The 14,365-nt window shown below is 39.9% G+C and overlaps 1 protein-coding gene across 1 annotated transcript in view; it reads right to left on the bottom strand.

The window, feature by feature from the left end:
• Positions 1–14,365, bottom strand: part of SATB2 (SATB homeobox 2) — a 190,299-nt gene that overhangs the window by 30,746 nt on the left and 145,188 nt on the right. Inside the window, exon 10 of the mRNA XM_032638309.1 lies at positions 5,128–5,325. Coding sequence (XP_032494200.1) covers positions 5,128–5,325 — 198 coding nt within the window. The remainder of the gene's footprint in view (positions 1–5,127; positions 5,326–14,365) is intronic.

Raw genomic sequence — 14,365 nt, 5'->3', positions numbered from 1 at the left:
GAATGGGGAGGGGGTGATTCCAAGCTCTTTCTTTTATCCAGTACATCTGTGGATCCCTAATTTAACAGACTATATCTGGTGAATAATTATGCACAAAGGTCACCATTTCATATCTTTATAATTAAAAAAATTGGGAAATAGTGTACCCTAACTGCTTAAAGAAACTTAAATGGCACCTTTCCGTGACCACAAGTGAAGTGGACTTCTGTGTGTATTTTAATATGCTGCATCATCAGAGCCTCTTAATAATCACTGATTTCACCCATATTTAACAATTTAAAAACCAAAGGAGACAAAAGACCTGTATGCAGAAAACTATAAGACACTGATGAAAGAAATTAAAGATGATACAAACAGATGGAGGGATATACCATGTTTTTGGATTCAAAGAATCAACATTGTGAAAATGACTATACTACCCAAAGCAATCTACAGATTCAATTCAATCCCTATCGAACTACCAATGACATTTTTCACAGAACTAGAACAAAAAATTTCACAATTTGTATGGAAACACAAAAGCTCCAAATAGCCAAAGTAATCTTGAGAAAGAATAATAGATCTGGAGTAATCAGGCTCCCTGACTTCAGACTATACTACAAAGCTACTGTAATCAAGACAGTATGGTACTGGCACAAAAACAGAAATATAGATCAATGGAACAGGACAGAAAGCCCAGAGATAAACCCACGCACCTATGGTCACCTTGTTTTTGATAAAGGAGGCAAGAATATACAATGGAGAAAAGACAGCTTCTTCAATAAGTGGTGCTGGGAAAACTGGACAGCTACATGTAAAAGAATGAAACTATGTATGGTGTTAGAACACTCTCTAACACCATACACAAAATTAAACTCAAAATGGATTAAGGACCTAAATGTAAGGCCAGACACTATCAAACTCTTAGAGGAAAACATAGGCAGAACACCCTATGACATAAATCACAGCAAGATCCTTTTTGACCCACCTCCTAGAGAAATGGAAATAAAAACAAAAATAAACAAATGGGACCTAATGAAACTTCAAAGCTTTTGCACAGCAAAGGAAACCATAAACGAGACGAAGAGACAACCCTCAGAAGGGGAGAAAATATTTGCAAATGAAGCAACTAACAAAGGATTAATCTCCAAAATATACACGCAGCTCATGCAGCTCAATATCAGAAGAACAAAAACCCAATCCAAAAATGGGCGTAAGACCTAAATAGACATTTCTCCAAAGAAGATATACAAATTGCCAATAAACACATGAAAGGATGCTCAACATCACTCATCATTAGAGAAGTGCAAATCAAAACTACAATGAGGTATCATCTTACACCGGTCAGAATGGCCATCATCGAAAAATCTACAAACAATAAATGCTGGAGAGGGTGTGGAGAAAAGGGAACCCTCTTGCACTGTTGGTGGGAATGTAAATTGATACAGCCACTATGGAGAACATATGGAGGTTCCTTAAAAAACTAAGAATAGAACTACCATACAACCCAGCAATCCCACTACTGGGCATATACCCTGAGAAAACCATAAATCAAAAAGAGACATGTACTACAATTTTCATTGCAGCACTATTTACAATAGCCAGGACATGGAAGTAACCTAAGCGTCCATCAACAAATGAATGGATAAAGAAGATGTGGCACATATATACAACGGAATATTACTCAGCCATAAAAAGAAACGAAATTGAGTTATTTGTAGTGAGGTGGATGGACCTAGAGTCTGTCAGAAAAAGAAAAATAAATACTGTATGCTAACACATGTATATGGAACCTAAAAAAGAAAAAGAAAAAAAATGGTTCTGAAAAACCTAGGGGCTGGACAGGAATAAAGACTCAGATGTAGGGAATGGACTTGAAGACACAGGGAGGGGGAAGGGTAAGCTGGGACGAAGTGAGAGAGTGGCATGGGCATATATACACTACCAAATGTAAAATAGATACCCAGTGGGAAGCAGCCACATAGCACAGGGAGACTAGCTCAGTGCTTTGGGACTACCTTGAGGGGTGGGATAGGGAGGGTGGGAGGGAGGGAGACACAAGAGAGAGGAGATATGGGCATATATGTACATGTATAGCTGATTCAGTTTGTTATAAAACAGAAACTAACACACCGTTGTAAAGCAATTATACTCCAATAAAGAGGTTAAAAATTTTTTAAATGGCGCGTTTTCTGCCTAATTAGACAAAATGTAACGTCACCAAACTAGTACTACCAACATATGAATTTTTAAATTCCTAAAACATGTAAGCAATTGTATCTTCCTAAAATTTTAATTGATACAAAGGCACAAGTGAATCCCAACCCTGAGTCCAACAGCTTAACTTCTGGACGATTACAGACATTTTTAAGTAGTCTGGGACCTTTTTGAATACAGTCCTTCCCAAATCACAGAGGCTGTGCTAACTCTATTCTCCAGTCTCAAGAGTTTTGCTGGTTAGTTCAAGTTCTATTCATTTTTCATATCACGAAAGAGAAATACAGCATTCAAAGCAGTGTCACTGAGACAGGCATGACGTAAAAAAAAAAAAAAAAATAAGTTATGTATTGGAGACTTCCATAGTTGTTCTGGGATCAAGGTCAACGGCTAAGACAAAGTCAGTGTAGAGAAAATTACCTTATTTGTAAACTCTTTAGCTAAGAGCTGAGTGATTGGAATAATCTTTTATAAAATAAGTGAATTCTCTTAGTGCTATCAGAAGTTAATGTTAATAGCCACAGACTGCTTAAAACTAAAAAGGAAAATTACAGACTGACTCTTAGCCATTATTGTCAGCACTCTTTAGTTCTGACACACTAACATAAAAGGTAATAAAACTCATAAATCAATTGGCTGTCTGCTTCTAAGATTTACTTTACTCAGAATGGTCAGTTAAAAGACAAAATATGATGTTGAACGTCATTTTAGCTACCTAAACACAGGGACCTCACAGAGATGAGAATTTCTGGACAAAGAATGGAGACAGGAATATACAAGAGCCATCATCCAAATGAAGGGTGGTCCTCATTTTAATGGAAAACAAGTATTAGTATCCTTATCTCAAACTTCTCTAAATTTTCAACTTTGTCATCATCCTATGATAAAAAAGAAATGCTACTAATGTCTATAATAAATCAATTTTTTTCACTCCTGTTCTGTTTCTATCTTGCTTGGATTGACTAAGATGGACCCTGAATGAAAGTCCACACAAAGTCAGTAGTTTCCTGAAGCTAGTCATTGGCCCTGTGTTGGTTCAACACAGAAGTTTGGAACAATTCACATCAAAATGAGAAAAACAAGGGTGATGGTGAGTTTTTCATATGACTGAACTTATACATTTGTAAGATCTTTTGCCTAAGGCTATCCTTTTCATTAATTTGTTTGTTATTTTATTGCATGAAATATATGAATAACAAACGTGAGTGCCCACTGAATTTTTTTTTACTTAGACAATTTTATTAATTTTTATTTGTAAATATATTTTATAACAACTAATTTTAATGGTCTTTCTAATTCAGCCAAAATAATATTTTTAAAGTACATTCCATTTCAGTATTTGCTCTTACTTCCACCACCTTGAATTTTTTGAATAAATTTATTTTCTAAAATAAAAGGTTGGTGAACCTACAATGTGCCCCTGTTTAATTTTAATTTCTACTAAATCTCAAAATCTAAAAACCACCGCTCCATGTGACGCACATTGGTCTAATTATCTATAAGGAGGTGCCCTGGTGTTTGGATGAGGCCCCAGCTAGGAAAGGACAAGAGAGGGAAGGCTGGTCCTGAAGGGTAAGACTTGGGGCTCATCTCCGGGGAATGAGTCACCCAAGCACTTAATACAGAGCCTGGACAGCGGGCTCTCCCACTTATTAACCAAGTATCCCTTTTTACCTCCCCTCTGAGTTCACTGTGGATATTATAAGAGACTCCTGCATGTGTATAGCTCTATGAACTCATGAGTCTAACGATCTGGGCGATTCACTCCATGACTTTGGAAAGTGACCAATGAGAGCATGAGAGCACTGACTGAGATGTCAATATTTGGATGAAAAGTGATATAATGGTCCCACTGGCTTCTGGCTTCTCCCCAGGGGATGTGAGGGTGGAGTAAGGGGAAAGGTGACAGGAAACCTCAGGCAGAGCATTTCACTGTGTCCTTTACCATCTCTCCTATGCTCTCTGATCAAGACCCCATGCCCCACACTTCCTTCATCCTCATCTTCCATTCTTCACGCACATGTGCACACGTGCATGCACTCCTGCCTCAATGGCCCTCTTCTTGCTACACACAAGGAGATTCAGACAGGCCTTAGAGCATCCTCTTTGGTGGCAGCTGGAATTGGTGGTATTGGACAGGAGGATAAGTCTCACAGTCTGACAAAACAATTTGTGGCACAACTCGAAGAGGTGTAACTGTAGAAACCCTCATTAATATTTCCTCCCGAAAGTAATTGACTTTAGACTACAGCAAGCGTCAGTAGTTAAGATCAATGACTCTCAGAAATAAATATTATTTCTCTCAGTGAGAGCAAAAATCTAAGCAAACGAAACATGCAACCCAAATGAAGGTAGATTTCTAAAGGACAGGAAACCAAACACAGCAGGAACTCATCTAAAAAATACTAAGATCTGTCACAATTTCTCTCAAAGGTTCAACTGAGTTCAGTGGTATTCCCTAGCTCATGTGGAAATTTCTTTTCCTCAGCCTAATGAAATATTCCTTGAGGAATTTTGGATCAATTCATCGGCTACTTCAGAGTTTTTTCTTTAGAAAATGAACTGATGGAAACAATGAACTATGGCTTCCAATTGGGAGATTTAATTCTCCGTGAGTTCTCTGGCTTCACAATCCCACAAGTAAAATGCTCTCAGGAAAGCAGCTGCCTTTGGATCAGACTTCTCAGTCATTTGTGTGTGTGTGTGTGTGTGTAAGAGAGAGAGAGAGAGAGAGCATGTGTACACATGCGCGCGCACACACACACACACACACACACACACTGTGCCCACTGTGAAAACAGGGCCCTCTGTTTTTGGGGACATGGCATGAGACACCTTCCGAGGGGAGGTGATGTGGTGTGCCCCTATGACCCTTCACGGCTACTGGCACCAACAGCTTTGCTCTGGTTTGTGGGAGAAGGGGACGCCCACCTGCACTGGCTCAGGGGGAAGCTGGACCACGTGCTGCATGCGCTCGCTGTGATGGTGCCTTGATTCCTCCTCATAAATCACATCCCTCTCGTGTTGGGGAAGGTTCAGGAAGCGACGGATGGTACAGAGGTTCTCCCAGAGGGTGCGGTTTTCTGGGCTGGGGTTCTCCTTCCAGCGGAGCAGTTCACACAGCCAGCCCTAGAAACAGAGAAGGTCACTTGAATTAACCTGAAGAGTGCAGAGCAGCAGAGGCGGGTTTGAGTGCAGTCAAGTACCATACCGGTTTATCATATTTTTACATCAAACTTGTTCCCACCAAACTGGGAAAATAGTGATACAGCCTGACAACTCTGCAAACCAACCAATGACCACGCATATAGTTACACCAATACCTGAGAATCTTTGGTCTTTATTAATTATCTTATCACCCTTCCTATTGAATATATTCTCAATTAATTTACAGTTCCTTTGTAAAAGATACTCGAGGAAGATTGTAGCTATCCAATTCTCAGCAAGAGTAATTCATGTTGGTCAGCAACAGTTTTTAAAAATTACCCGATTGGACAGTACTCCATTCCAAGAAAAAAGTGAAGATGAACAAACATGTATTGCAAAATGGCAAATTCTAAAGAAGAAAAAATACCTAAGTATAAATAGGGAGGAAATGGCCTCATAGTTATCAATAACTCCTCCATAACAACCTTAGCTAGAATGAAAAACTGTACCCCTGCTCAATCTCTGAATGCCATGGGCTCCAGGCCCTTTTAACCATCGCCTTCCTGCCTCAGCCACACCTGCAGGAAGGTAGGCAGTCGGACGGGTCACACCTGCAAATGTCTGCCTCCCAACTCTGGCATCCGGATGTTCTCTTGCAACTGCACAAGAAAGAAAATGTAATGCAAATAATGATGGATTATATGAAAATAATACAGAGGATGCTGTCAACATCGCTCACTGGCTCATGTCAAAATATTTTACCCAGTAGCTTTCTAACCCATCATTTCCAAGCTACGTTGCTAATTTTAAAAACAAGAACTGTCCCACATCACGCCTCCTGCAAGAGTAAGAATTTTTCTAAAAAGGTGCATAAGTAAACACCAACGACTTTGTAAAAAATAAATCCCGAACCTCAACAAATTCTATATCATAACTTGTAAGCCAATGAAAGTTCCTGACACGTATTATAAAAACCCCTTATAATATCATAAGCTGTTGTTTGTCTAACTCTCCACTGTGTCTTCTGCCTTTACCCAAAAAAAGGCAAGATTTGATTATCTCCGCTGCATCAGCCAAGACAGCAACACCAGCTGTTCTCATTGTGCAGCCTCTTCCTCGCGGCCTCCATGTTAATAACCTGATCATTCCATTTTCTCCTTCAACTGCCGGCTGCAGCACTGCAAAGAGACAAAAACCCAGGCCCATCTGCAGCAGCTGTAGGCACTGAACTGTGAAGCCACTGGGGATTTATAAACTAATCTGTAACACAACACTGCCTTGTTTTTACAAGTGAGAGGCCACATTTGTGCAGACCTGATCTTTTCTTGCAATAAACTGGGAGCTGGGGAGAGTTAGAGGGTTAGGAAGAATGAAAACAAGATATCTAATCATTTGCTTGGAAATGTTTTCCCAAGTATTTTCATAGATTTCTTTTTTTCCAACTCAATTGAGAGACAGGTAATGGTTGATTTTCAAGGTGCAACATATATGAAAATTGAAGACGATTCAATTTTTATCCCTATCAGGAAATAAATTATATTTTAAAAAATCTCCTAGTCCCAAAGTGTTTCCTCAAGGGTTTCTTTGTACAAAGCAAAGAATTCTTGAAATGGAAAACAAACCATCTGTGGAAAAAGTAAGCTCCATTTCTCTGTCTTTTCACAGATCTGAATAAGTCTCCAACTGAACTCTTTCAAATGTTTCAAACAGGTATGTTTAACATCTCCCAGGGGAGGCTACAGCATGGAGACCAATTGTTTAACAGAAAATAAAAACAAAAACCTGCATCTGTTAAAAGATGAAGTTCTGAGATACCCAGACCTTAAGGAGGACAGCACCTGCTGTTCCGCATGAGGAGTGAATTGCATTGTGGGAAGCCACAGCTTGAAATGAGACAGGTGACAGCTGAGTGGTATCTCCACTTATGATACTCGGAATGTCTCGCACAACATTCATTGCCGCATTTGATTTATATGCGCTGTTATAATCTGCACTCATTACAACCACTTAGAACAAACTACAGACCTCGTTATGGACTGTGTGCTGTCTGCCATCAGTCTTTAAGAAGTGTAGTGCTCAATTTGCCCACTGACATGCAAGGTCCTGACCTTGAAGCTATTAGGGAGCGGATTAGACACAAGTGTGATCATGTGTGCAGACATAAGCAAACCAAATTAATTTCTGGCACAGGGAGGTAGGCGACAAGACCCTGTTTTTAGGGCACCAGAGAACTTCCTCAAATCCCTGATGGAGCTGAGCTAATAGCATGTTTAAGGGAACCCAGTTTTGAAGACGAAGCACATTCATGGTATTTAGAGGGTTATTAATCTAGTTTCCCCACAAAGTGTTTGCTTGGCTGATCAGATTAAGGGATGGAGCCTTCAACAGCGCACCCTCACCACAGCAGGCCCCAAGAAATCTGTGATACTTCACAGCCTTGGACATATTGCACCATGTGTACCCAGCTGCTTCAATAATTAGCTTATGAATGTATCAGCTGGTTCTGTGATTTTTATAAATAATAACTAACCTACTGAGCAGAAACATTGTCAAGAGCCTTACGGTGGCACAAAACTGCAAGGTGCCCCTAAGTCTAACTTGCTCTTCTACTAAATGCCGATATTCCCTGCTGGTGGAGCTCCTCTGATGCCATCTATAAATATTTATTCTGCATCGGAAATGGCAGTGTATTTTTGTCAGTTTTCTTCATGGCGGCCATGATTCGCTTTCCCCTCACTCTGACTCACTTGCTCACTCCACAAATCTGTACGCTTATCTCCCGGAAATCTATTCTTCCACCTCACTTCCCATCTCACCCTCCATCTTTTTATTCACATGATCCTTCCATCAGCCCACTTGGGAGGCTTATCTCTGTTTTCTCAATAGTGTCTCTTATTAGCTTGTTTGGTGGCTTAATGAATGTGCCAGAAAGTGCCACGCTATTGCCTGAACACACACATATGTAACTGAGTGAACCCATCACAGAAGAGATAAAGAGTCCCCACACTGGGATTTTTTTCATTTATATAATTTTTGCATGCCATCCAAGAAAGTTTTGCAGTATCAGGCAAAAAAAAAAAAAAAAAAGTGTAAATGTCAAATAAAACAGTGACAGATGACAGTATTCTCTATTGAATAGCACTGTTTCTGTCGTGCATGTTCAATGGGAACTCATGAATTATTAATAAACAAATCTCCTTTTTCTGTTAAAATCTCAAGTAGGTTTTTTTGTTGTTGCTCCCTATGTGTTATGTGGAGCATTCCAGGAGAATTATTTTCATTTCGGAGATGCTGATACAGAAGTTCATCTGATTCCAGCCTTGGCCAGCCTTGTGAGTGGGCACCAGGAGCTGTGGTGTATATACCTAGCTGTGATTTCTCTTTTAGTCTGGTTGTAAGCTTTGACCAAAGGTTGGCTGAATATTCATAGAGTCAGTTTCACATTTTTAGTATGGGAAAACTGAGGCTAAGTAAGTTACATGTGCCAGAGCACAGCTAGGAAGCACAGAATATTCAATTTGGAGACCAAACTGCTAAGTTCCTGCTCTGACATTAAATTATTGGGTGACCTTTGGATAAGTGGTTACCCTCTTGGATCTTCTGGAAGCTTAACTATAAAAGAAGGGGTTTACAAAAGATGATCTCTCAGTTCCCTTCCAGGTCCACATTCCATGATCTATTACCTTGTTATTTGTCAGAAACAACAGATAATGATTAGCCATCAGGGTCAAAGTACAAAGAATAAAACCACCTTAGTCAAGTGATCAAGGTCAACATCACCAGTGATGACATATTCACAACCATGAACTCTGTGATATGACTCACTGCAAAGGACACAACACAGTATCTGAGGTCTTGCCCCAAATGCATAACCTCAGTCCAATCACGACAAACCCTAACTGAGAGATTTTCAACAAAATAACCAATCGGCACTCTTTAAAAGTGGCAAGATCATTTAAAAAAAAAAAAAAAGGAAAGACTGAAGAATGGTCACAGACTGCAGAAAACTAAGGATAAATAACTAAACACAGTATGGTTCCTGATTGAGATCCTGGCACAAAAAATGGACATTAGTGGAAATACTATTAATATTTAGTATAATGTTAATTAAAAATATTAGTGAAATTAGAATAAAGTTTTCAGTTCAGTTAATGTATTAAAACAATGCTAACTTCCTGGTTTTGAGCATTGCACTATGGTGATGTAGCTGTTACAGTAGGGGAAGCTAGGTGAGAAATATATGGAAACTGTACTATTTTCCAAAATCTGTGAGTCTAAAATGTGTTCAAAATAAAAAGTTTAAAAAAAATACAGAGAATACCTGGAACTTACACAGGAAAATGTACATGGAACCTAAGTATAATGACGCTAAGGAATTTATGATTAAAACACCTTTACCTTCAAAATCTGAACCCAGAGAAAGAACGTAAGTTCAAAGCTACATCCCTGTGATCAATGGATAAAGAGTTCCCAAGCATTCAGGGCATAAGCAAATAATACCTATTAACATCTCATTTTAGTCATCTCATCAGCCTCTTAAACAAATATATTTCCCTCAGTAGAAAAAACAACTCTGACCACCTCTGCCCAACTATGCAGGTGAGGTGACACACCAGTCAAGATATATTTTGTTTACAATCCACATGTTCCTACAAAGTTGTACATCAATCTAAATTTACAAAGCAAATAATGTTGTAAATGTATTAGGAATCCTTACTACTTGAAGAAAGGTATCATTATTTCTTTTTGAAAGATGAATAATAACCCCATAGTTTATCTTTTAGTAAACTGATAGTTTTATTGAGGATTTACTTAAATGAGACACCTCTAGTTCACAATTCAAGAGCATTAGAAGAGGCAACAATAAGAACCACAATTTGCTCCTGTTTTTCCTTCATGGTCTCATCTCCCCTCAATTTCCCCATGGACCTTGTCCTCTGGCCACTGTGAATTACTCACAGTCCCTGAATAGGCTTGGTATATTCCCATCTTCATGCTTTTGCTTATGTTACTCCCTTTCCTGGAAAATCTCACTCAACCCTCTACCCCTGCTATGAGAAGTTGTACTTCAAAGTTCAGCTGACATGGTCTCACCTGATCTCTTGTAAGAACTGCTTACTCACTCCTGCATAATTTGAAAGCATGTTGCTTATACCTTTTCACAATTTGATGATTATTTTGTTACTGCTGGGCATGCCTGCACCCCTATCAGAACAGTCAGCTTCTTAATGCGGATGGAGGGAAATTGTTGGTTTCTTACCCACTTTAGGGTATAGTTTCTTGCACATAACAGATGTTCAATAAATGCTCAATAGATTGAATTGAAATTATTAGAGTGCATAGAAATTAGCCCAGACGAATGTTTCATGGCCTCAAATTAAAAGAGTTAGTGTTGGGGGAGAGCACTAGTTTTCAAAAGCAACCATGACAACATTCTGAGGGCTCTTTTTCCCCCATCTCTAATGCAAGAATAAGATAAAGAAAAGAGGGTGATCCAATTTACCACAGTATATAAATGCAAACAGTGACAGAGGTCTCTCAGAACATTAGTTTATAAGCTTGTACTGATCACCCATCTACTGTGGGCCATGCTTTTTACTTAAAAGGTTAGTTGAGATCACCAAAGGGTAAGTAGGTAATTCTGACCATGAAGTTCAGGGAATATGTGATCACAGAGAACAGGACTCATAAGGTGGGCCTTGAAAGATAAAGATGAATTTCACCAGGTGGGGAGAGGAAGTGATTGGAATCACATTCCAAGCAGAGATAACATTATCAGCAAATGCAGGGGCTTATACAATTATCACATTCAAGGAATCAGAAACAACTTTGTGTGGCTAAAGCACAGTCTAGAAATGGAGGTGGGGGTCAGGTCATAAAGAATACCATGCAAAGAAATTTCATGTTAGTCCTATGGGCCATGGGAGTCATTGAAGGCTCTTAAACTGACATGACAAAGAATTCTTTTCTTTCTTCTTTCCTTTCCCTTCCTACTTTCCTTCCTTCCTTCTTTTTTAACAAGAAGTTCTTGGAGAAAGGACTATCATAAAGTCAAGAACACCACTTACCCTAGCCTAGATATCTTTTTTTTTCATAGTGAAATCATGTTGCTGGGTATCAATGAAGGCCCACAGTGGCCTGCTAGTGGTAAATTACATACTTGGTAAGCTTCATCTTCCAGAAGGTTTCATTCTTAAAAAAATGACATATTCATAAGTACCAAACTATATCAATCATTTAAAAAAATCTATTCTCATCATTTTAACCATTTTCGTGTATGTGTGTGTGCATGTGTATGTTGTTGTTGTTCAAATGAGAATTTGTAAAGCTCTCTCACATTGAAAATGAATGAGGAAGGACAATATCTAGTACACTTATAAAAATATTGAAAGGTTTAAAAACTCAAGTAGATAATAAATGAGTGACATATTCTCCAAACTACATACCAAATGCTGAGACTATTCAAATGAACAAGGAGGTCTTTCAGAAAACAATAATACAGCCCAGGGTCTGAATCTGGAGCCCATCAGATATGGGTTTGAATCCCAGCTCCAAGCCTTAGGTTTAAGTGATGGGGGAGGGGAAGGAGATGGAAAGAGTGGGGTTCCTGTCCGTGGTACTGAAATTTCATTGTGTACTAAGTTACTTGTTTTCCTACCCCAGGACACAGGTAATAACTCCAACATGTCCCTGTTCCCATATTTTTTCCTTTAAAAACAAAATTAAGTTCTGTGTTAGTGACAAATCTCCTAGTTTTTATAATATTTCAAAACGAATACAAACCAGGACTTGCTAAGAAACAAATGCAAGTTCACAGTCTGCTCTGATCTCCAAAAAGAGATGTAGTAAATACGTTTGTTCCTGTTAAGTAAGGTTGTACTGGCCTTGAAGGGAAGGCCTTGTCACAGTCATTACTGTGCCCCCTGATGTACCTATCACAGAGCTGACGAGTGAACTCAATCTACAAATAGTAAGAATCCCCTTCCCCCTTTGCCCATCTAGGAACCCCAATGAATGAATAAGTCGGCAAATGAACAGTTCTTCAGGTGAATGACACAAGGCTTCTTGCAACAGAAATGTAAAAGGCCATTTACTCACCCACATCTTCAATACAGAAAATGTCAGCATATGTAACCGAAAGGGAATGTTTTCTGAGCGACTCAAAAGAAAATTCATATTATTAACTACAGGCAGTTCACTTTCTAAACGGAAGCACATAAAGTCCCCAAACAAACTTTTGTAACTGTGGAAGAGTTTCTCTTCAGCTGGTTGAGACTCTTCTGAAGTGTGAAATGAGCCAGATAATATTCAGCTCTTGTTTCTTAGTCACCGAATTCTCCTTTCATGAATCCAATAAGTGTCTATTAAAATAAATAAACCCCCTAATGATTCAAGATAACCTAATCAAGAAAACTGAAATGGATAAAAGGCTAAACTGCAAGGGAGACTTGTCAAGGGCTTCAATGAATCCCTGACAAGGAGGTCATCTAAACCTGAAAAAAGATTTGTGCTGAGCATTTGTCTACAGTTCAAGGTTAATTATTTTATACCTTGAATGTAATAAGTAAAAATGATCTGCTTCTCTTTTTATTTCTCAAAATTGTACACTAAGTTCTAAACTGTATTTTCATGGGGACTAATTTTCAGCTGTCGCTGGGCATGTGTCTCCTATTTCTATGGATGTGTTTGCAAAGAGTGAATCTGTAATTGAGAGTAATGAAAATTTTATTCTGAACAACTCCTTAACCTCTGTTATAAAGGGCCCAAGTCAAGAGGGGATTTCATAAAATCTTGTTGCCTTCCTTACCGTAGAAATACAGGGTATACATAGCTATACAACAGGACAGAGATTTAGTATGACTTTATATAAGTATGTACACACATACATATACACATAGATGGGAACATGTACCTGAAAAAAAACATCCTTATCTGTCAAAAAGAATGAATCTGGAGTCTTCTCCACTTAAATACTAGAAAGATATTAACAGCAAAATGTACTAGACTAAAATATCAAGGAGAAAACAACCGAAACATTTCTAGTCCCTGACTTCAGGTCCAAATTCCAGCATACCTATGATACAAAACTACATATTATGGGGGCTTCCCTGGTGGTGCAGTGGTTAGGAGTCTCCCTGCTGATGCAGGGGACACGGGTTCGTGCCCCGGTCCGGGAAGATCCCACATGCCGTGGAGTGGCTGGGCCCGTGAGCCATGGCCGCTGAGCCTGCGCGTCCGGAGCCTGTGCTCCGCAACGGGAGAGGCCACAACGGTGAGAGGCCCACGTACTGCAAAAAGAAAAAAAAAAAACTACATATTATGCACACTGCCTCAAAAACCCATAAGCGCAGGGGGGAAAAAAAGCAGACACAGCAGAAAACCAGGCATAAGACTTGTTTGACAGATCAGGGCTGGGACTAGTGTGAGGCAAGCAAGTGACTAACGTGCAAAATTTAAGGAATGTGACTCTGAAAGTGTGTCTTCTTGAATTTTGCACCCGAGACCTAGCAAGCCTACATGCCTACCCCTAGTCTTGGCCCTGTGAAAGCAAGATGATCTTTTTTCTTTTTTCGGTATGCGGGCCTCTCACTGTTGTGGCCTCTCCCACTGTGGAGCACAGGCTCTGGATGCACAGGCTCAGCGGCCATGGCTCACAGGCCCAGCCGCTCTGCGGCATGTGGGATCTTCCCGGACCGGGGCACGAACCCGTGTCCCCTGCATCGGCAGGCGGACTGTCAACCACTGCACCACCAGGGAAGCCCAAGATGATCTTTTTTTGTTTTGGCTGTGTTGGGTCTTTGTTGCTGCACGCGGGCTTTCTCTAGTTGCGGCGAACCGGGGCTACTCTTGGTTGCGGTGCGCAGGCTTCTCATTGCAGTGGCTTCTCTTTTGCGGGGCACGGGCCCTAGGCGTGCAGGCTTCAGTAGTTTCAGCATGCAGCCTCAGTAGTTGTGGCTCCCGGGCTCTAGAGCACAAGCCCAGTAGTTGTGGCACACGGGCTTAGTTGCTCTGCGGCATGTGG

The sequence above is a fragment of the Phocoena sinus genome, chromosome 7 (assembly GCF_008692025.1).
Source record: "Phocoena sinus isolate mPhoSin1 chromosome 7, mPhoSin1.pri, whole genome shotgun sequence".
Taxonomy (NCBI): Eukaryota; Metazoa; Chordata; class Mammalia; order Artiodactyla; family Phocoenidae; genus Phocoena; species Phocoena sinus.
The sequence above is the reverse complement of the archived record's forward strand: the minus strand, read 5'-3'. Positions and strand labels throughout refer to the sequence as shown.